At 61.7% G+C, this 22257-nt stretch overlaps 2 protein-coding genes across 4 annotated transcripts in view; both read left to right on the top strand.

Moving 5' to 3' along the window:
- Positions 1 to 262: 262 nt before the first annotated feature.
- RINL (Ras and Rab interactor like) lies at positions 263 to 18685 on the top strand. The gene is made up of 12 exons (XM_075016556.1): positions 263 to 329; positions 3192 to 3345; positions 5376 to 5541; positions 6381 to 6498; positions 8709 to 8781; positions 9461 to 9549; positions 9918 to 10277; positions 10718 to 11341; positions 13056 to 13370; positions 14014 to 14142; positions 14501 to 14664; positions 16741 to 18685. The coding sequence occupies exons 2-12, from the start codon at positions 3284 to 3286 to the stop codon at positions 17050 to 17052; spliced, it is 2412 nt and encodes an 803-aa protein (XP_074872657.1). The 5' UTR covers positions 263 to 329; positions 3192 to 3283; the 3' UTR covers positions 17053 to 18685.
- Positions 18686 to 21339: 2654 nt separating this feature from the next.
- The window catches only part of LOC142024732 (SPARC-related modular calcium-binding protein 1-like), a 36540-nt gene continuing 35622 nt past the window's right edge, over positions 21340 to 22257 (top strand). For all 3 annotated transcript variants that reach the window (XM_075016909.1, XM_075016910.1, XM_075016908.1), the window contains exon 1: positions 21340 to 21501. In XM_075016909.1, coding sequence (XP_074873010.1) covers positions 21424 to 21501 — 78 coding nt within the window. In that variant the 5' untranslated portion in view covers positions 21340 to 21423. The remainder of the gene's footprint in view (positions 21502 to 22257) is intronic.

The following is a 22257-nucleotide window of genomic DNA, read 5'->3' as shown; positions in this document are numbered from 1 at the left end:
GTGCGTGTCACTTTAGGAGGGCAGCGCCGTCTTCCTATGCCCGTGCGGCGAGTGGGGAAACATGCATGCAGCGAGCGAGCATCCCTGAGCCCAGCCTCGCCCCAGCCTGGGGTGCTGAAGGGGGAGCAGCTTGAGCGAGCTCCCGTTAGCAGCAGTGAGTCCGGGCGAGCGGCTGGGTTACGAAACCCCTTCGGCTGCAAGACCGGAAGAGATGCAAAACCACGCAGCCTCCCGGCTGGGCCTGCAGGGAGGGGCTGGGGGGCTCCGGTGTCCTCAGCCGCTCAGCAGAAGGGCTCTGGTGTCAGCTGAGCCATGGAGCGAGGGAGCAGGTATGTGCTGGGCCACAGAGGGGAAGTAGAGCTGTACTCAGCAGATAGGGGCTAGTGGTTAGAAAGGGGGGAGGCGGGAGTCTGGGTTCTGTTGTTAGCTATGGAGCAGCGGGCTGGGAGCCAGGACTCCTGGGTTCTAACCCTGGCTCTGGGAGGGGGGTGGGGCCTCGGGGTGGAGCAGGGGGCTGGGAGCCAGGACTCCTGGGTTCCGGCCCTGGCTCTGGGGGGAGGGTGGGGGGTATGGGTTGGAGCAGACCTGGGCGCTCATTCTAGCTGGTGGTGGTTTTAGCAGTCCAGGAGCGTTCGCCTGTCTGGGGACTGTCTCATTTCTCCTCCATCCCCTCCTGCCCCTTGCAAGGAAGTGCTCCTGGTGCTGTGTCCGCAGCTCCGCTCACTGCCCTGCCCGCAGCCGGCCAGCTGGCCTGTCCCTGTGTGGACAGCAGCCTGGGAGAGTCCGAATTCCCTGCAGGGGAGCGGCTGTAATTCACAGGGCTGCCAGCCCCGGCCCTGTAGAGCTGAGGGGTGAACAGCTGGGCTGGGCCTTGGCTGGAGGGCAGAGCGATGCCCCCGGTAGAGGTGACCGGGAAGGAGTTCTCCTGTGCTGGGATTGCCCGAGGAGTGGGGGGCCCAGAGCGGGCCAGCCCCACCCCCGACCTGGCCCAGCCCTGCTCCAGGCAGTAGCACTCTTAGCTGAGGAGCGCAGGCAGCAACGCGCTTTCCTGTTGTAGGTGGCGGGTGGGAGGAGACGGAAAGTTTCCGAGATGGGGAGAGCGAGTGAGAGCCAAGGGGGGAGTGAGGGGCAGACCCAATGGGCCAAAGAGACCGGGGGGAGGGGCAGGCAGCTGGGAGGATGGGGGAGGGGAAAGCCCTGCTGTAGAGCCTCCCCACAGCTCCCCCAGGGCAAGCGCACACTCCCTGGGCCGGCCCCCAGCTGCGCAGATCTTGGCTCCGATAAAGGAGGCGCGGGAGGAAACGCTGAACCTGCAGCCTGGGGCTCTGCTCAGCATCCCTGCAGGGCCGTGCACCTGTGGTACGTCCGTGGGCCCTGGCCCACGCCCCCCCAACAGCTCCGCCAGGGCCCCTCGCGGCCGACCTGCAGCCCCCCGCTAGCCCAGCCCAGCTCCCCACCTGCCCGGGCCTCCCCGCGTCCCCTTGCCTGGGCAAGGGCTGCCGGAAAGCCTGGCCTCTGCCCCCCTGTGCTGGGGCAGTCACCCGAGGGCTCCTGGTGGGGGGCCCTGGCACCCCTGGGTCGCAGCGGGTGCTGGAAGTGTGACGCCAGGCATGCTGGGCCCTCCCCCGTCCTCTCGCCTTCACCCCGGAGCCTTTCCCCTCCGCCTGGCGTGGCCACGTGAAGGCTGCCGGGGCTGTGGTGCTACCTCCGGCGTTGCAGCCTCATGCTGCCGTCTTCGTCTCCCGCCAGCTCCACTTCGCTCGTCCCAGGCAGAGATCTGCCCCTGCAGCGGTTCTCCCCCCAGGTAGAAGCCCCTCCGGCTCAGCTGCTTTCTGTCGGCAAAGGGCCTAGGCTGGGCCTAGCTCCCGGGGAGAACTGGGGTGGGGGCCCACGACCGCAGGGGCAAGAGGGCCCAATCCACTGCCCACGGGACGCCTGGAACCGTCATCCGTGTTCAAAGTGTCTCGGGCCCACTCCAGCAGGGCCCGTCCTGTGGCATCTGGCCAGCTGCAGTGAGGCTGGCTGAGCAGCGGTGTGGCCCCCCGACCTGGATTCGGTGGAGTGGGTTCTGTTCGTAGCTTTGCTGTGTGACCGCCGGGCAAGCTGTGGCTCCGTGCCTCAGTTTCCCCTCCCCTCCATCTCTTGAGCCCCCTTGAGACAAGGGCTCTCCCTCGCACCATGTCTGCACAGAAGCCAGGCTAGCGAGGCCCTGGTCTCAGCTGGGGTCTGTGCAGTGCTAGGCGCAGGGGGACCCTGCTCAGGGCCCAGGGCCGTTCGGTGCTGCTGTAACACACCTGAGAGGTTGGAAACTGATTTGCGCGGCCGATCTCATGTACGGCCCCTGAGTTGCGGTGGGCGGGGAGGCCATGCTGGAATGCACCCGGGTTTATTTCAGAGGGACTGACAGGCAGGTTGTGATTACCCAGTGACTAAACCTGGGGATTATTCCAGCTCCTCCGATGATGCCCGGAGTGGATGGAAACCAGGGCAGGGTTTGGGTTGGTGCCCGGAAGCCGCTCTTGGGAACAGGGGTTTGCAAGCGGGAGGGGTGAGGGGGTTAAACTGGGCCAGGCTGCAGTAGCGCCTGGGCCCCGATCCCAACACCCCTGGGATGAGCTCCCACCGCTGAGGAGGAAGCGCCCCAGAATTGAGCCCCTGAGGGGTCAGGAAGGGGCCATTCATCCTTTACAAACACTCCAGAGATCAACAAATGGCTCCGGTCTCCAGGGCTGTCCATCCTGGATTTGATGTATGCGCCTGTAGAACTTAGGGTCCCTGCTCCCAGCGGGGGGCCCATACCTTTATTGCACTCAAGGCAGAGCTAAGCCCTGCCTGGAAACACTCTCAGCCTGGATAGCCAATGCCTAGGACCAGAAAATGTCAGGCTGGGTCTAATCTGACGAGCCTCTTATCCCCCCGCCCCGAGGGCTGTGGTGGCACCACATGGAATTACTGTCCTCTGGAAACAGGAGGCATGTGTGTGTGTAGAGAAGAACCGTCCACACTGATGTTCCCCAGCACAGCTCGAGCACCAGCTGTGTCTCACTTGTTTACCAGGGGACAGGACCCTGCTGCGACTTGTGTGCTGTGCAAAGAGACACCTAGAAGCTGAAGGGACTACTGTGAGAACAACCCTGGGGGCAACGCACACCCCCTGCTACAAAGTTGTCTCCTACTTGCTCCTGTTGCAGAGGGATCTCGTGTCTAAATGCATCCCAGGACGCGGGTTTCCAAGCACGCCGCCTCTGCTGATGGGTTAGTTACAGCTTCTGGGCTGTAAAGGATGCCTCACCTTTCTGCTGAACAAGACGATGAGCCTTCGGGTGCTGGGGATGATGCTAGCAGGTAAGCAAACCTCTAGGCAGGAACAAGTCTATGGACTCAGCCAAGCTCTGCTGGATAGCACTAGGGATGTTCCTGCATGTCCTATGCCCTATACTGTTCCCAGTCAATGGGGATTCCCCTTTAACTCAAGAGTCAGGGAGCCTGAGCCTTTCCAGCAAGAGGAGTTGGGTTGTAGCCTCCCTTGTGAAAGGGCTGGGGCTTGTGCTCAGCTATTCGGTGGCTCTGCTACCTGTGGAAATCCAGAGGTAAAGCTTTTTATTCAGGGCAGAAACCCCAAGACAAGATGTGGATGGGGAAACTGAGGCCCAGGAGCCATGACTCCAGCTGTCCCCATAGTACTGCCACAAATCTGTTCCTTCCTTGGGGGGCAGCTATCATTCGTGGTTCTGCTTTTCAACCCATGCATACCTTTGTGTGCTGCACAGGCTGAGTTGGAAGCGGGTTGGATGGGATGCCAAGGTTTGTGGGTGTGCAGGGATGCAGGAGGGGGGCAGCAGTAGGCTGGGGTGCAGCAGGGGTGTGCGCGAGATGTCCTCTGCTTATTTGGCTTTGAGGAGCCCCCAGAGCAGTCCCTGGAAGCTGGGGAGTCGGCCAGGGGCTGGGGCAGGGGAGCCTGGTTGGGAGGCTTTTTCAGCCGTTACAGAGGGTGCGTGGGTGGCGGGAGCAGGTGGCAGCCAGCCCAGGTTGAGCCGAGTTCCTTTCTCCGTGGCATTGGGTAGTTGTCACGTGCAGGAGGATGGGTAGTTGTGTGCATGTCTGTCTGTCTGTCTGTCTGTCCCCCACACAACACGCTGCCGGGAGCTGTGATTTTTCTGTAGCGTCTGGGTGCGTTGGCTTGGTCCCATTGGGAATCCAACTGGGGTGGAGCAGCCCTGGAAAATGGGGTTATACTTTGCTTTGAGGGTGCAGAGGGCCCTGGTCCCTCCTCTTCCCCCAGTTACAGACTTTGGAGGGGGCCTGATACTGAGGTGCCCCACTGGTCAGTCCTGCTGTAGTGGGAGGGATAGCTCAGAGGTTTCAGCCTTGGCTTGCTAAACCCAGGGGTTGTGAGCTCAGCCCTTGAGGGGGCCATTTAGGGGATCTAGGGCAAATAAATTAAAAAACCAAAACCCTCAGAGAAGGTGCTTGGTCCTGCCAAGAGGCGGGAGACTGGACTTGATGACTTCCTGAGGCCCCTTCCAACTCTGTGAGATGTGTACATGTGATGTAAAATATTACAGTAGCAGCTGCACAGCCCAGCTGAGATCAGGGAAACCACTGCACCCCGATTGCCTCCTGTATGCCAAGGCCTGTACTGACAGCTCCCTTAAAGCAGGGGTGGGGGGATTTTTATCCTAGGAGCTGCATCAAGCCCTTCCTAGACAAGATCAGGGCCCTGGTCATGCCAGGCACAGCACCCCCTGCCAGAAATCAGAGATCCCCTTGTGTCCCACACTCCACAGATGCATAGTAAGAGTCAGTGCCCAGCCCCACCACAAGCAGTTTAGACACAGGAGGGGATTGTCCTGTGATTTGTTCAGTGCTATCCCCACTGGCCCTGAACAGGAATTATTAATTCCTGAGAGCCTAAGGAGAGATCTGTGCCATGGGCAAGGGGTAGCAAACCCAGGCGTTTAGACCAGCGCGCAAGTGGGAACCATTCACCCTCCATCTCATGGCTTTTCAGGCCCAGCTAAATTCAACTCCTTGGCCGGCTAAACCTGGGGTTGTGAGTTCAGTCTTTGAGGGCGTCATTTAGGGGGTCTGGGGCAAATAGATGGAAAAGAAGAAAAGGGCTGGTGCATGGCCCTGCCAGGAATGCAGGGGACAGGACCTGATGACCTCCCAAGGTCCCTTCCTGCTCTCTGAGATGTCTACCTCCATATACCAACTACCTGAGCAGGAGGCGGGATGGTCCAACCACACCGGTCAATGAGACGCTAGCCAGAGGCCACGCCGTGCACACTCATTGGCTGGATGTACCGCTGGGGGTGTGGCCAATAGAACTTTGGCTGGCCCTGGCTCAGCGCCTGGTGTGTGTTTGCCCCCAGCCCTCAGCCCGTGCTGCAGAATGGCCAGTGCCAGGCCCCAGTGGGAGACCAGCCCTCACCCCCCCTGACACTCCTGGACAGGCTCCTGCTAACCCGGGGGCTCTGGCAGCTACTCAGCCTGGGCCCGGAGCAAGGCACCGAACTGCTGAGGATGCAGCCCCCTGGGGTAAGTGGCTGGCAAATGAGGCAACAGGTGGGTGAGGCCCCAACGGGGCTGGTGGGTTGGGCTGTAAGGTGGGTGGTACCCTAAGATCAAGATAACACCTTGGTGGGGCTCAAAAGCGGGGGCTGGTATCTGAGGTTGTGGTTGGGTGGGGGGCTATGAGGTGTGTGGGGTTGTAAGGGGGTGAATGGGAGGGGCTATGAGGTGGGTGGGTCTGTAAGATGGTGGGTGGAGCTGTAAGGTGGTGGCTGAGTGGCGCTGTAAGGTGGTGGTCGTGGTGGGTGGAGCTATGAGGTGGGCAGGGCTGTGAGGTGGTGGGTGGGGCTATCAGGAGGGTGAGGCTGTAAGGTGGTGGGTGGGAGGGACTAGTGGGTAGGGCCATATGGTCACTGGGTGGGACTATCAAGTGGGCAGGGCTGTGAGGTGGAGGGTGGGGCTATGAGGTAGACAGCGCTGTGAGGCGGTGGCTGGGCGGGGCTATGAGATGGGCAGGGCTTTAAGGTGGTGGGCGGAGCTGTCCAGTGGGGCTATAAGGATACCAGGAGGGTGCACTTGGCCCTGCTACACCGTTACCCTTTCCTCACTTTGGCCACATGGAGGCCTGGCCCGGGGGCGGCGAGTGCCTCAGGCTGGCCGTCAGCTGGCTGGCAGGGGTCAAGCTGGGAACCACCAGTGTGGGAGACCAACCCAAGCTCTGTGGAGAGCCAGTCTGTCCCACTCCCATCCCAGCTCAGCTGGGGACCCCACAAGCCACCCTCCAAAGCCAGGAACTGGTACCCCCTCCAGATCCCCTGGCCTGCTCCCTTCCAAACCCACTGATCTCCCTCCCCTCTCCACCCCAGACGTTCCTGGTGACCGGCACAGGGCATGGGGAACTCAAGGTGCTGTTGGTGCGGAGCAGCGGGGAGGGGCACCACGCAGAAGCCATCCTCCAATTCCCGATCAAGGAGGACAGCTCAGGTAAGCCAGATCGGCTGCTGGGCTGATGGCTGAGGGTGTCAAACATGGGGAGCCAGGGGCAGAGCCAAGGATAGAACTGAGAGTCCTGTCTCCGCCCTGCCAACCCCCTCACTGTGACCACTAGACCTTGCTCCCCTCCCCGAGTGGGGGATAGAACCCAGGAGTCCTGACGTCAGATCTTCCTGCTCTAACCACTAGTCCCGACTGCCTGAGCCCTGAGGTCGGTGACGTGGTTTCCTCCTGCTGCCCAAGAAAAGGGAAGGGCCTGAGGCTGCAGAAGCAGCTGTAGCAGATGCTGGGAGGGGAAGGCTCTGACACCATGCTGAGGGCCCCCGGGTGGAGCTGCAGAGTGGACCCTCCTTCCTCCAGGAGGCAGCCAGCTGCTCCCGATGGCAGTGCTGGTCTGGGCTCCAGCGCCGGCCTCTGAGCTTCACCCCTGCCCAGATCCCACTTGGCTGGAGAGGTGCATCAGGCAAGAAAGGGCAACTCCTGGCTGGGGGGGCGGTGGGGGTGAGCCTAGCGGTTAGAGTGTGCGGGCTGGGAGTCAGGACTTCTGGGTTCTATCCCCAGTGCTGGGATGGGAGTTAGTCTAGTGGGTAGGATGGGATGGGGGGGGCCTGGGAGCCAGGACTCCCGGGTTCTATCCTTTGTGCTGGGAGGGGAGTGCTCCTAATGGTTAGAGCAGGAAGGGCTGGGAGCCAGGATTCCTAGGTTCTATTCTCTCAACTCCTGTGTAGCCTTGAGCAACTCTGTTCGCCTCTCTGTGCCTCAGTTTCCACACTGAGGTCTTAACGGGAAAGTCAAATAATTCCAGTTTTTCGGACTGATGGGATAAACTGAGGCAGGAGACGATGACCGCTCTTGTCCCAAGGTCATACAGACGGAGGGAAAGATGGAGAGATGGGGTGGGCCCCCATCAGCCCCTTTCCTTCTCCCTGGTAGAGGAGCCTGGGGTGGCTGGAACCCAGGCATCCAAGCCCCACGTCTGGTGCTCCCGCCAGGTCTCTCTCAACGGTGCACCTGGCTTGGCAGACCAGGAGGGTCATGGGTTGTGGGATGACCCTTGTGGACAGCGATGCTGGAGGGCTATGCGGCTGCCGGGGGCAGGAGCAGCGGCCGGAGTTGCAGAAGGAGCTGTTGGGAGAGCTTGGCTTGGTGCAGAGCCAGAAGGGGAGTGGGGTTCAGTGGTTAGAGCGCGGGGGCGGGTGGTGCTGGGCACCAGGACTCCTGAGTTCGGTCCCCAGCTAGAACCGCCATCAGTCCCGGGGCCAGTAAGACGTGGGCCTCTGCGTGCCTGTGTCCGCACTGCACGCGGGCGTCGGGGTGGCCAGCTGTAGCTTCCTCCCCGCTTCTGGGAAAAGCTGTGGTGGCTTATCTCTGCCGATCTCAGCTGCGGACGCGTGCTGTGGGCGGGGTAGGGTGGCAGTCCAAAGGGGAGCCAGTCAGGGCGGCTGGAGCTGGCCCAGCCATGCTGGAACGAGCCAGGGTCGCCGGCTTGCCCCTGAGGGGCAAGGGCAGACCAGAGCTGGGTGTTTGTGAAGCGTCAGCACAGGGAGAGGTAGGAAATAGCCCAGACTTCTACCGGATGGACATGAGTTTTGGACAGAGCCGGCTAGTGGTTAGAGCAGGGAACAGGGTTGGGTATCAGGACTCCTGGGTTCTATTCCCAGCTCTGGGAGGGGAAGGGAGTCTTCTCTCTGGAGCCAGAGAGGTGCTGGGTGCCAGGACTCCTGGGTTCTACTCCTAACTCTGAAGGGCAGTGAGGTTTAGTGGTTAGGGCCATAGTGCTGCACACCAGGACTCCTGGGTTCTTTTTCCAGCTTTGGGAGGGGAATGGAGTCTCATGGCAGGTGTGGGGTGCGGAGTGTTGTGGGCTAGAAAGCCTGGGATCTATTCTCAGCTCTGGGGGTGGGGCAGTGGGGTCTTGTGTTGGGAGCCAGGGGGATTCTAGCAGCGGGGTGCTAGGATGTGCACAGGCTGGGAAGGGGGTCAGGCACTGGAGGCCCCAGCATTCAACCTCTCACCCTTGGGAACCCAGTCGGTCCCTGACATGCTCCACCCCAGAACAAGCTGCATTTTAAAAGCTCAAGGGACCCTCCCATCCTGGGAAAACTCCTGCAGCCAGGCAAGCCCCCTGCAGCACCCCCCCGTCCCCTCCCCCAATGCTGGGACCCTTCAGTGTGTCTCAGACCACTCACTCTCTCTTCCAGCTGTTTGCCTGGAGGGATCCCAGCTGCGCTTCCTCGGCCTTCTGGAATTGATCACTTTTCTCTCTGTGAGCAGGTGAGCTGGGCTGAGGGGCAGGGAATGTTGTCTCAGTCTCTGCTCACCTGTTCCCAAGGTTGAGCCTTCTCTATCTGTTACGGGATGGGAGGACAGGACTCCTGGGTTCTCTCTCCTCCACTGGGAAAGCAGTGGGGTTTAGTGGTTACAGTGATGGGGCACTGGGAGGCAGGACTCCTGGGTTCTCTGTCCTGCCTTGGGAAGGAAGTGGGGTCTAGTGATTACAGCAGGGGACACTGGAAGCCCTGACCTCAGACAGAGAGCCACTGGGTTAGAGAGACTGTAACAGGGGGATTTGTATCCTTTTCCCCACACCTCATGCTCCCTGAGGAAGAAGCACCCCCCCCCCGACTTTCAGGCCCTGGGGAGTCCCTGACCCCCAGCCCAGCTTTCTGGGAAGGAGCTTTCATGGGTGCTGGCCAGGACTGAGGATGCTGTAGAGGTGGGGGCAGGATGGCCACAGTGACTTACTCCAGCAGCCCCCTAGTCTGGGGTGCGCCCTGCCCCTGCAACACCCCCCCCTTTGGGGACCAGGAAGGAGGCAGCCATTGGGGGTCCCTGGGGGGCAGGGAATGGGGGGGCTGGTGTGGGCCCTGGTGTGGGGGGGGTGTCCTTGCTTCACTGCCCCTTCCCCCAGCAGGGCTCTGCTAACCCGCTGCTCCCTTCTCTCGCTTGGCAGAGATGTGCTGCCCCTCCCGCTGCAGCTGCCCGCCGCCTTGCGGTGCCTCCGCCGGGCCGAGCTGGACCACTGTGCTGCCCTGGGCATGAGTGAGTGCCTGCCCCAGCCTGGGCCCCCGCAGCCAGACGCCCTCACAGGAGCTGGCTGGGATCGGGGCTAGTCGACTCGTGGGTGGAGATGCTCAATGTTACTTACGCTCTGTATGGAGCCCCAGCATCCTGGCACCCAGCACCTCGCTCTAACCACTAGATCCCACTCCCCTTGAGAGCTGGGGATAGAACCCAGGAGTCCTGGCTCCCAGCATCCCTTCTCCCTGTGGTTGGTCAGCCCCAGAACACGACAGCTGGGACTGTGCGGATCCCTTGCCCCACCACACAGTACAGTCCCTCTTCCCCTGGGCTGGGTTCTGTCCTCCCAGGGCCCACGATCCATCTCCTCCTGCCACCTGTCCCGGCAGGGTTCTGGAGCCCTCCCTTGAAACCATCGGCCGCAGGCCAGGAGGAGGAAGAGGACATGGGGTCCAGCCCCGAGCCCTCCAGCCCCCTCGGGGGGGGTGGACCAGCCTTCTCCATCCGGGTGACGTCGGAGGACGGGGCGCTGTGTGTCATCAACCCCCTGTTCCTGGCGGAGCACAGCAGTGTGGACTGGCTCCCCGCTGGGGAACAGCCCCCGGGCCACCTGCCTGAGAGGGGTGGTACCGTCCGGCTGAAGAACGGGCAGGGGCCCGGCCGGCTGAACAAGCCACCGGCACCTGCTGAGGCAGAGCCTGGCCGGCCAGGAGCCCCGGAGCCCGGGAAAGAGGAGGAGCTGTGCAAAGGTAGTGGCCGTTTGCAGGGGAGCTGTTGGGATCTGGCTGGGCGGGGGAGGGGGGGAGCCTTGTGTTTGGGGCTCTGTGAGGTGGGGGCATCTGTCACACACTGACCCTGGCTGGGCCCTGGTGACCCCTTTCCATGGGATCGGGGGAGGTTCCCTGCAAGCTGAGCGCTGGGGTGGCCACCCAGGAGAGATTCAGGGGCCGCCGGCTGATTACCCGAACGCCCCCAGCCGGCAGCCTGTGTTGTCTATGGCAGTGTACATCTGCCCGAGCCTTGGTGCACAGAGCAAAATTTATTCTGCCCCGGATGGCAAAACATTACGGGAAGTCTGCCTGCAGGTCCCCTGGGAATCCTGCCCGTGAGGGGGCGTGGGGCAGGGCCAACCCCTGCCATGGGCTGAGCGCGAGACCCTCCCCTCAGCCTCTCCCATTCTCCTTCCCAGGTGATGCCCCGGCGGCCGCGGCCAAACGGAAACAGCTGCTGCGCCGGCCAGCCTGGAACGTCTCAGAGGAAACACCAGCCACGCCGCCGGCCGAGAGGCAGGAGGGCCCGGCCTCCCCGCACCGGGTCTCCTGGATCGAGGGGCCCCTGGGGGTCCCCTGGGCGCTGAAGAAGTCCTACTCGGAGTCCTCGCTGCTGGGTCCGGTGGACGGCCTGCTCCTGCCGCCCATCCCCGAGCTGGACTCGCTCTCAGTCAGCAGCGTGGAGGAGGAGGTGGAGGCCCACCCGGTGACGCCCCGCAAGAAGCGCCTGTCGGCGGCACTGCCGGGCCGGGTGCTGCACCGCCTGTCGGCCGTGGGCAGCGCCCTCAGCGGCTTCCTCTCGGCCGAGCGGCGGCTGGCCAAGCGAGTGCAGGAGCTGGCCCAGGAGCCGGCCTCCTACATCGGGGGGCTGGTGCAGAACTTCGTGGGGTACGCGCTCCGCGGGGGGATGGCCCGGCACCCCACCAGCACCGACATGCTGCAGGAGATCCGCCAGATGATCAGCAGCATCAAGGGCTACCTGCTGGAGAGCTCGGAGCTGCACGACCCTTGGGAGTACGGGGACCCCGAGGAGATGGACCTGGGTACGGGGGGGGAGTGATGGGAAGAGGGGGCTCGGCTGGCGTTCCAGGGGGCAGGGCTGTCTGTGAGCTGGGCTGGGGGAGCGTCAGGTTGTGCAGGGAGCATCTGAGCTGGACCCAACCTGCAGGAGGTGGCTGGGGGGGGGCAGGGAGGGGTGAGATGGGAGCTGGGAAGAGAGTGGGGCTGGGGGCAATCAGGGACTGGGTGCGAGAGGGGCTCAGGGGTCGGCCTGGGGGCGGAGGGAGGTGCTGGAGGCTTGGAGGGGAAGCCGGGGCAGGGAGGTTGGGGGTTGGCTGGGGTCAAGGGGCAGGGCAGCCTGGAGCCAGGGCAGCCTGGAGCCAGGAGTTGGATACTGGGGGAGGGCGGCCAGGGGTGGGGAGCCGGGGTGGGGGTGGCCGGGAGTCGGGAACTGGCTGTCCCTGTGTGGTGAGGGATCTAGGAGCAGGGGGCGCCCCCTCTCCCCACGGGGGTGGGATGCTGAAGGGGTGGGGGTGGGGGCTGGTTCTGTGGATCCTACCCTGAGGCCACCACTTTGGGTCCAGCCTGTGTCTGCAGCCTCCAACCGGTCGTTTCCCACCCCGCACCGGGCTCCCTGGGTATGAAATGAGCCTGCTGGGTCTCAGCCAACTTCCAGTGCATTGGGGCGGAGGTCTCACCCCACGCGCACTCGTTTGGGGCAGGAGGGCAGCAAAGCGTCCAAGGCCTGGACAGGCCTTGACAGATGTTCCCCTCTCTGCACTCCCACTTGCACCCCCAGGGGGTGGGACCTCTGGGGGCGGGGAGGCGGGGGCCAGGGTTGGCTCAGGCAGTGCGGGGGGGAAGGGGCCTGGACTAGCTGCTTTCCACCAAGATGTGGCCTGTCAGGACTGAGCCGAGCAAGTCCACCGCCAGTTAGAAGCAGCCCCAAAGCGAAGGCACTGGCTATAAATGCTGCCGGAAGGGCCACTGTGGTCCCGCCGCCCCCCCCAGCCCACTGCAACATCCGCTCGCTCGGGCGGGGTGTCAGCAGCGCCTGGGCAGGAAGCTGGGGGGGGGAACTGGGGGGAGCCCTGAGGGAGGAGAACTTAAAGGGGAACTTGGCCTGATTCCTTGACGTCGGGGGACCCAGAGGCTCCCCTCTCTCCTGGGGGAGGTCGCTGATAAGGGAACCCAGACACATGACGGGACCAGGAGAGAAGGAAACGTTCTGGGGTTTGTGTGTGGTGTATGGAGCTCCCCTCCCTGAGATGGGAGGGAACCCAGGAGTCCTGGCTTGGAGCCTACCCTGCTCTACCCACTAGACTCCTCTGCCCGCCCTGAGCTGAGGGAGAACTCCGGGGTCCTGGTTGCCCGGCTCCCCCACCCACTCCTCTCCCCTCATCAGCTTTGCAGCTGCCCCTGCTCTCCTGGGCCCCAGCGCCTACCTCAGGTGCTTGCACAGATGTTGCAGGCCCAAGGGAGAGGAGGTTCCTGACGTGGGTTCCCTCTAAATGGTTCCATTCCGGGGAGGAATAAATTTTGTTATGTGCACCAAGGCGTGTGCTGATGTGCACCACCAATAGTAATACAGGCTGCCGGCTGTGGGCACCCTTCAGCTGGGCAGCCCCCGAATCTCTCCTGGGCAGCCACCCAAGCGCTCAGCTTACAGGGAACGCTGATCCTGACCCAGAGCCCCTGTGCTCCTGCCCTGGGCCTGACGCCCACCAGCCTGACCTCTCCCGGCTGTCCCTCCTGCAGGCTCCGTGCTGGAGACAGCCCTGTACAAGTGCATCCTGAAGCCGCTGCGGGACTGCATCTACGGCCAGCTCCTGGATTTCCACAGCCAGGACGGGAGCCTGCAGAAGCTGCAGGAGCACCAGCAGACCATGAGCCGCCAGAGCCTGGCAGAGCTGGGGGTGACGGCCGCCGTGCCCGATGCCCCAGCCCTGGAACGCCTCCAGGCCAAGCTGACCCAGATGCACCAGGCCTACTCGCCCAAGAAGAAGGAGGCCCAGCTGCTCAAGACCTGCAAACTGATCTACGAGGCCATGAATCACGGCACCAGCGGCACAGGTAGGGGGGTGCCAGGGAATCCTCCCCCCAGCTGGGGCGGGACCCTCTGTTAGCCACGTGGGAAGCCACTGAGCCCACCACCACCTCCAAAGATGGTGTCCTGCCTCCCCCCCCCCACCCCCAAGACAGCCTCATCTCCACGCCACGCCTGGGAGGCGGGATAGGTCCCCCCTCACACTGGGATACTGGGCCTGGCCCCTGCCTTGGGGATGGGATAAGACCCCCCAGGGGATCAGCCACCCCCCCCCACCCTGGAGCATTTGGATTGGCCCCTGCGGGGGTGGGGATGGGCCCTGGGCACTGGGACTGGCTCCTGCGGGGGAGATGCAATTGGGGACCCCCCCAACCCCGGGACACTGGGACTGGCCACCGTGGAAGGGGAATTGGGACCTGAGGAATTGGGACTGGTCCCTGCAGGGGGAGACGGGATCACACCCCCGCCGACCCCAGGCATTTGGAACTGTCCATTGCAGGGAGGATGCAGGATCGTACCTCCACTCAGGGAACTGAGAATGGCCCCCACGGGGGTGGGGGGTGTTTGAGATTGCACCCCCCGACCCCGAGGAATTAGTACCATCCCCTAGGGGGTCAGGGGATCAGGCTCTGGCCCTGGGCGTCTCATGGGGCACTGCTCTCTGCCCAGAGGTCTATGGGGCAGACGACTTCCTGCCCGTGCTGACCTACGTCCTGGTGAAGTGCGACATCGTCTCGGTGCAGCTGGACGTGGAGTATATGATGGAGCTTCTGGACCCCAGCCAGCTGCAGGGAGAAGGTCAGAGCCCTCCCCCCAGCCTTCCCCGGGGGGTCTGCAGCTGCCCCAGAGGCTCCTGCCGGGGGTGGAGGGCACAGGCCTGCAGCCCCCCAGGGCTCCTTGGCTGAGCTGAGTCTGCAGGACCCGGGGGCCAGGGTGGGTGGGAAGTGAACACTACTACCCAGCTGCCTTGCAGGCGAGCTGAGGGTGATGAGAAGCAAAGGGGCCGTGGAGATGGGGACAAGGAGCAGCTCCCTTCTCCAGCAGCAGTAGTAGGACTTTTATCCTCTGTGCAGCAGCCGCGTGGGGGGGATGGGCATGACCCTGGGACCCTGATGTCTGAGCCCCACATCCTCTCCCCCCCCGACCCCCACTGCAGGCGGCTACTACCTGACCACGTGGTTCGGGGCACTCTACCACATCAGCAACTTCCAGTCGGCCATGGTGACCCGGCAAATCAGCTTGGAGGCACAGCGCTCCATTCACCAATGGCAACGGCGGCGCACCATCCACCACCACCAGGGCACCCGGCGCCGCTCTCAGGTGAGGCCGGCCGCCACTGGAGGCGGGGTGGCGTGGTCGGGGGGCTCCCGGGGTCGGTGCAAGCCTCTGGTGCGGGTAGCTAGTGGTTAGAGCGGGGGCAGGGGGAGTCAGGAGTCCTGGGTCCTATGCCCAGCTCTGTGAAGGGAGTGGGATCTAGTGGTCGGAGCAGGGGACTGGGAGTCAGGACTCCTGGGTTCTCTTGCTGGGTCTAGGAAACCCAGTGTGGGCTGCTAATTACATGGGGGTGGGGCAGGGAGCCAGGGTTCCTTGGTTCTTTGGCTGCTGGGGGGTCTGTCCTTTTGCCTCTCCACGACTCGGTTCCTCCCCTGTGAAAATGGGCCCAGGCTGTGCTGTGTGAGGTCTGAGCTAGGACAAGCAAGAGTGAACGAAACCGTGAACTTGGGGGGGCTTTGTAAACGGGTAGCACGCGCAGCAAGTGGAGAAGACGACAGGAGGGGAGCATGCGGTCTGCTGCCGGTGAATGGTCTGGGGTCTCAGCAATAACAAACCAGTCCTGAAGTGCATCGCACGATGGAGAAATGGGTTCTCAGTGTACGCCTAGGGGAGCTCTGTGCCTCTGCCTGTGCCGGGAATTCGTGTCCCCTGCAGAATTCTGTGCTTCCCTGCAGAAAAATGACTTTCCAAGGGGGAATCAAAGGGAAGTCACAAGAGTGCTCCTGTGACCCTCCCCAGCTGTATGTTTTTGGGGCCCAGGGGGGTAAATCACTGCGGCACAAGGGCTGGGATCCAGCTGGTGGCTCCTACCCTGGGCTGGGCTCAGCTGCTTCTCCCAGGAAGAGAGGAATTCTTCGCTCCTTTCACAGCACCTGGGGCTGGGGCTGAACTACCCCCAGTTTTCTCCCCCAGCTGCAGGAAGCCTGCAGACTCTCCTCCAGGCCTGCTTTCCCACACCCAGTTGCAGGGCGAGGGATCCCTTGACAGGGAGCAGCTCCCTGTAACTGTGGTGCACCCTGACCCCCCCCCACCAAGCCTCACCCCCTCGCACTCCAAACCCTGCCCTAAGCCCCATTCCCCCAACATCTGGATGCCCCACTGAGTCCCCCACATCCAGACCCCCTGCTGAGCTCTATCCCCCCTGCCCCCAGGTGAGCCCCAGCCACCTCTTCCTTTAAATCCTCACGCTGGGGTGAGGCTGGGGAGGAGGGTTCAGTGTGCAGGCTTCCCCGAGGCGAGAGGACAATCCCGACGTACTCTCACCACAGCAGCCAGGTGAGAAGCGCCATTGCTTGGCTGCTGCAGTGGTCACAACCAAGGGAGGGGTGCATGCCCCCCAGCTGGGCGACAGACAAACAGCTACACAGACAAATGCTCTGAAATATACAGTCAAAAGCTGTCCCCATTTCCCCCCCTGCTGGCCTAAAGGAGTTATGGCTGTCCCAGTCCCCATCTCTGGCCCCTTGCTGCCCCACTGTGGTCATTCTGCAGTATAACCGTCCCTCCTCCCAGACCCCTCCCTTTCTATGTTATGGGAAACCATCCTATTCCAGGCACATCCCATTGTCCTGGCACAACCAAACCCGGACCTTGCCTTCAGCTACAATAAGCAGAAGCTGTGTACCAAATTAGGTGGCCCTGGCTCTCACCGCAAGGGTGAGCAACCGTTCCAAGGCAGAGTGCCAACATTTGACGTTTTGACCTCCATGTACAGGCTGAGTGCCGGTGATACTTTTTAAAATCACTAATAGTCTTACTGACAACAGCTTCATTAATAAGTGAGGACGCGGAGCTTTACCGGTTAGGTGGTGCTTGGCGTTTTGTTAATCCACAGGCAGCATGGCTTTGAGCAGCGAGCTCCTGGGTGTAGCGGGGAGGAGAGATGAGGCTGAGTTCCCACCTTGTGTGCCAATGAAAACTGGATCACTTGCCACTCTTGGCACCTGTGGCAGGGTGTTGCTGACCCCTGTCTGACTGTTTAGGAGGTGTTCCTGAACAAATGACATAGAAGGACAAACAGCTGCACGTGCTAAAATCTGGAATAAGATGTAGGGTGCCCATCACCATAGCATCTGGTCTGCTTGATTTTATTTTATTTTCACCCCACTTTCCTTCTCCTAGGAAATCCTCTACATCTCCTTCCAAGAGCCCTTCATGAACCAAAAGGCCATCACCGTTCCTGCCAACATGACAGCAGCCTCGGTGTGTGCAGCCTGCAGCGAAAAGTATGGCATCCCCATCCCCGAAGCATATGGGCTCTTCCTGGTAACGGACAACACCTCCCAGCTCCTGGCAGAGGACAGCCGCCCCCAGCAGATCCACTCAGAGTCCCTCAAATCCCGCAGCACCCCCAGCTGCTTCGTTTACAAGCTGAAGGGAGAGGCAGTGAGAGCCGAGGGCGATGGCACGGCTCCCATCCTGGAGCCAAAATAAGGCTGGGGAGAGACAGTGCAATCAAGGCTGGCTGGTGGCTTGGATGGGAGCTTCCGGTCTGTGCATCCAGAGCCCAGCGACTTCAGGACCAAACTCTCCCCCAGGCTCCACAGCTCCTAAGAGCACAGAACACCTGGGGAGAAAACAGCCCCTGATTTCCCAAGGGTCAGTGCCAATGGGAACTGGAGCTATCTGCGGAAGGCCTGGAAGCCCCATTGCTCAGGATGCTGATCACTAGCCGCAGCCCCGGGGACCTGCCTGGAGGGGACAATTCCACTGTGGCTGGGGAGGACTAGAACAGAGCTGATGGGGCGTACCCCTCTTGGTGGGACACAGCTCCGGGTGTAGGTGTCCCAAGCTGGGATGGACTTTCCCTCTCCTCGAGCTCAGCCATCCTTGGGGCCTTGGGTGTTCTTTCACCTCCCAGCTGCAGCTTGGGGGGTTCCTGTAACCTGAGTGCTTGGGCAGCCACCCAGGAGAGAGCCAAATGCCACCCAGCTGATAGCAGAACACCCCCCAGCTGGCAGCATGGGTTTCTATGGGTGGTGCACATCTGCACATGCCTTGGTGCATGGAACAAAATTTATTCCACCTGTGGGTGGGGAAAAATTAGAGGGAAAGCTGCTGGAGGAAGTAAATTCTTCAGTCAAGAGCCTCCAGCAGCCTGCTCAGCCTAGAGGGAGTCACTGCCTCTTGCACCAACCCTTTTAGTAAGTTGTAATCCTCCCAGGAGGTGGGCAGAAGGCCTCTCTGACAGCCAGTGTTCCCCGTAAGCTGAGCTCTTGAGCGGCCAACCAGGAGAGAGTCAGGTGCCACCCACCTGGTTAGCAGAGAGCCCGCAGCCGGCAGCCTGGGTTTTTATTGGTGGTGCACATCCTCCTATGCCTGCACACACAGAACAAAATTATTCCGCCCATGGAAAAATTAGAGGGAACCCACCTGGAGAGCAAGGGGTACGTGGCTGGAGCCTGGGCAGGGGTCAGATCATAAGGCCTGGGGCTGGTTCGGGAGGTCTCAGCCCCAAGGGCCAGCCACCCAGCCGCTCTACGGGCAAACACCCAGAAGACAGAGAAAAAAAGAAGTTCAACCAGCTGTCGGCGGCAGGTCTGCCACATAGTGCTGAGGTTGCCCTGAATCATCCTCCCTCCCTGGGACTGCACCAGACACACACACTCACTGCCGCCAGTAGTAACTAACATAAGTAACCGGCCATGCACTTCTCTGCACTGTGGTCCCTGTCAGCTCGGCGTGTGTGCAGCTGCTCAGAAGAGATTCCAACGCTGCCCAGATGACAAGCAGAGCTGCCCCAGCTCAGTTTTCTGTTTCTGTTGGTGGTGCCATTGTGCACCTAACAAAGCTTATTCTGCACACGGAGAAAAAAATCAGCCCCTAGATGGGAAAGAGCAGAGGGAACTCTGCCCCTCCCGCTTCCAGCCTGTTCAAATGTGCTGGGAGCTTCTCGCAGGTCAGGCACCGAGCTCCTGGCAATCTCTGCCCAGAGGGGAAGTGACCGCCACTTCCTGCGCCTTCTGCGTACACAGGGAGCGGTTTTTTCACATGGCCTTCTGCCCGCAAAGGGAGAACTGCACAGAGGACAGTGGCCCCGCTTGGTGGTTCTTGAAATAAAAAGAGGGAACATCTGAAAGCACAAGACTAGGCGCAGTTTGTGAGGGGGTGGTTTATGGTGTTTGTCAGAGTTATTATGGGGCAGGTGCAGGGTGAAGGCTGGCCCTCAAGAGCGTAGACTCACTCATCCTGGGAGTTAAACAGGCATGGGCTTTTTGGAGGAACTGGCTTTAAATTGGGGGGAGCAGAAAGAAGGGAAAACTGAGGCACAGGGGAAGTGACCAGCATGGAATAGAACCCAGTGGTCCTGGGTCCCACCCGCCGTGCTGCTGTGAGTTTTTCTACAGCTGAAATGCAGCTGCCTCTGGGGTGGAGCACAGCTCTCACCGCTCTTCCCCCCATCCCACTCATTTATAGTTACCTGCAGCATGGCTGAGAGGGGTAGCATGACGGTTGCTCGTGCTGTGGGCTAGCGGTTTGCATCGGGGGTCAGCCTGCTGCCTTGCACCCTCTCACATGCTCATCTTCCTGGGTGCTCTCCTGAGCTGGCCTGCTGGAGGACTGGGGTGGGGGGTGGAAGGTGTCCCCAAGACTTGACTACAATGCTTGGAATGCAGGGAGCAAAGGGGGCCCTTATGGGGCACTCTCCCCTTCCAGTCCCTGTGGGGCCCAATGCTGTGGGGGTGGGGGGGGGCGAGTGCTGGTCTAGGTGTCATGAAACAGGGCCCTTCAGTCACTGGGCCCCCCAACCCAGTGAGGACCACGCAGAGAGGTGTTTTGGTAGTACTGGCCCTAGGAGGCTGGGACACCGCTGTCTGTCTGTTGGGTCAGTTGTACAGGTGGCTGCATCTCAGCACTTGCTGCAGGATCCCTCTATAAACCACCCTCCTGTGGCTCCACCCCAGAAGCAGCTGCACCTTAGCGGCCACAGGACACAATGCCCCGTCCATCTCTTGACTCACCGCTGAGGTTTACCCAGCTGCTGCCTGAGCTTGTTCCCTGGTCTGTGGATAACAGTACCGGCCCACACCGTTTCCCCAGCCCTTAACTCCCCCACGCCCCACTTCGTGACTCAAACAAGCAACACGTGGTTGGGTTGGAGCCTGTTGGGCAGGGGAGGGTGCAGTTCCCCCGTATGGCCGCTAGGGACTGTCAGCCACACACATGCTGATGCATGGGGAGCGTGTCTGTGTTAGCTGAAGAAATTAAGAGCTCTCCCCCGACTTGAGCAGAGCTTGTGGGGTGGAGGCTGTACCTCTGGGGTCTAAGGCGCTCCTCCCCCCGTGGGCCCCTGGACCCCAGTCAGCATTGAAGGCCCTGGTGTCCCTAGGAATGAACAGCAGCTGCTAGATGGGGCGCGCCTGCAGGGGACGGACAGTGTTATGGGAAGCTGGTTGTACTGGGGGGGAATGGACTGTAAGCTCCAGCCCCCTCCCGCTGTAACCACTAGACCGCATTCCCCTCCCAGGGGGCATGAATAGCAGAATGCTCCCGGATCATGATTTAATGTGCCTCCATCTCTCAAAATGGAGAGCTGGCCCTGGGGCCTGGCCTGTCTGGCTCCTCACAGCCAAGGGAAGGGAGCCAAGGTGGCATGCCTGTGTCTCCTTAAGGATCTTGGCTTGTGGTCACGCTTCAGGGCCCAGCTACTCTTTGCTAGCGTGAGGGGAGGGGCTGCCTAAACTAAGCCCAGTGGGGACTCCGGTACCACCAGCAACTCCTCGGTTTTGGGCCTGCCTCTGGGACAGCAGTGGTGACTAGTGGTTAGAGGAGTGAGAAATTTGGAACTAGGCTGCCAGGGTTCTAGTCCCACCTGGGGAGAGGTGCAGGGGTGGCCAACCCACAGCTCTGAAGTCACATGCAGCTCCTGCTCAGAGCCACATGCCTGGACTGTTCACTGCTGCCCTGGACATGCACCCCAGTGCCTGGAGGGAGAAGCGTGTAGCTGCACAGGCAGCAGCCCAGTGAGCCTCGGGGGGGAAGGAAGGTGGGGGTGCATGGCCCTGGGGAAGGGGTGCATTGGATTAGAGCAATGGGGGCTGGGAGTGTCTGTCCCTTGGGGAGGGCATGGGGCTAAAGTAGGGGGGCTGGAGGCATGTGCCTCTGGGGGACAGGTGAGTGCATCAGATTAGAGCGGGGCAGTTAGCAGTGCCTGGCCCTGGGGGAGGGCCCTAAGCCACATATTATACACATATTTATTTTTATTGACCTGTACAGATAGAGGATATATATCTGCCCAGCTGATGAGCACAGCGCCTCCCGTGGGCAGCTTGTGTTTGTACGGGTGGTGCACACCACAAAATTAATTCTGCCCATGCATGGAAAAAACTAGAGGGACCACTGCTCCTGTCTGTCCAGGCTAGAGCCTGGTGCACACGTCTCCTGGACAGGGATCCAGCTGTGAGCAGAAGACAAGTGGGGTTCTGAGGTCCCCCCCTTGGCTCCCAAATATCCTAGGACTGACACCCCCCCCCAGCAAAAGCCCATTTAGTGCCCCCCTGCTTAGCTGCCAGGGCCTTGGCTGCGGGCCTAGGGGAGAGGGGAGGGGCTGTAACTCCCCCGCAGGTGGGTGCAGGGAGGGGAGAGGGCGTGGCCTGTGCCCAAGGGGGCGTGGCTCCTCGCCCAGCTGTTGTTGTCCGCGGACTCCACGTGGCTGGCGGAGCCCCTGGAGTGCCCTGACATGCGGGGGGGGAGGAGGAGGGAGCCGCGGGCGGGGGGAATCGCATCGCTCCGGCTTTATAACCCGGGAGCCCGGCGCTGGGGGAGCGCCCGGAGCTGACTCTGGGATTTGCCGAGCCCCGAGCCATGTCCTGCCTGCTCTGGGGGCTGCTGCTGCTGGGCGGCCCGGCGCTGGCGGGCCCTCTGCGATGGGACAGGTCCCCGGTAAGGTGGCCTGGGCCGGCTGAGGGGGGTTATGGGGAGGGTAGTGTGGTAGGCGGCATGGGGAGGGGGGGGGTTCGGGCCCAGAGCTGTGGGGCGTGGGATTACGGGAGGAGGCTGGAATATGGGCCCCAGTGATTTTTATGCGCGGGGGGAGAGCTGGGTCTATGGGGTATGGACCCAGTGATTTTGGGGGGAGGGGATTTGGCTTTGCGGAGCGAGGGGGTGGGATAAAGATACTGCGGGAGGCTAGCTCTGTGGGGAGCAGTGGGTAAGGACTTGAGGTTTAGGGGGGCTGGTTCTATGGGGCAGAGATGTGTGGGGTGTGGACCCCCAGATGGGGGCTGGCTGTATTGGGGAGATGCGTGTGGGATGGATCATGGGGTATGTACAGCGAAAGTGTTGGCTAAAGGGAGTGTGGTGGGGGCCCAATAATGGGGCACCCCTGGGGGGAGTGTAGCTGGAGGGGGCGTTGGGGGGCTTGAGGCTAGCTGTGGGGGATGTGGCTGTGGGGCTGGTGGTGGGTTCTGGCTCCAGGGAGCAGAGCAGAGGAGAGGTGTTGCGGGGAGAAAGTAGCTGTGGGTGTTTCAAGTGAGTGCCCTGGTGCTCCCTGTGCTCGCGGCTGCTTTGCTGGCTGGCCTAGGGCTAGCCAGGCCTGTGGCAGAAACTGTCTTTGCCTCCTGGCTTGCAGGGCCCATGGCCTGTGCATGGGGCTGCGCTGACCCTGGTGAAAAAGGGATTAGAGCCGGAAACGAATGG

Source organism: Carettochelys insculpta, chromosome 22, assembly GCF_033958435.1.
Source record: "Carettochelys insculpta isolate YL-2023 chromosome 22, ASM3395843v1, whole genome shotgun sequence".
Classification (NCBI taxonomy): domain Eukaryota; kingdom Metazoa; phylum Chordata; order Testudines; family Carettochelyidae; genus Carettochelys; species Carettochelys insculpta.
The sequence above is the reverse complement of the archived record's forward strand: the minus strand, read 5'-3'. Positions and strand labels throughout refer to the sequence as shown.

Bases quoted from the DNA above. Each gene is read 5' to 3' on its own strand.
- RINL (XM_075016556.1), top strand. From the start codon at position 3,284: ATGCCTCACCTTTCTGCTGAACAAGACGATGAGCCTTCGGGTGCTGGG. The intron at 11,342-13,055 runs GTACGGGGGGGG...TCCCTCCTGCAG, and splicing joins CCCCGAGGAGATGGACCTGG to GCTCCGTGCTGGAGACAGCC. The intron at 14,665-16,740 runs GTGAGGCCGGCC...TCCTTCTCCTAG, and splicing joins GCACCCGGCGCCGCTCTCAG to GAAATCCTCTACATCTCCTT.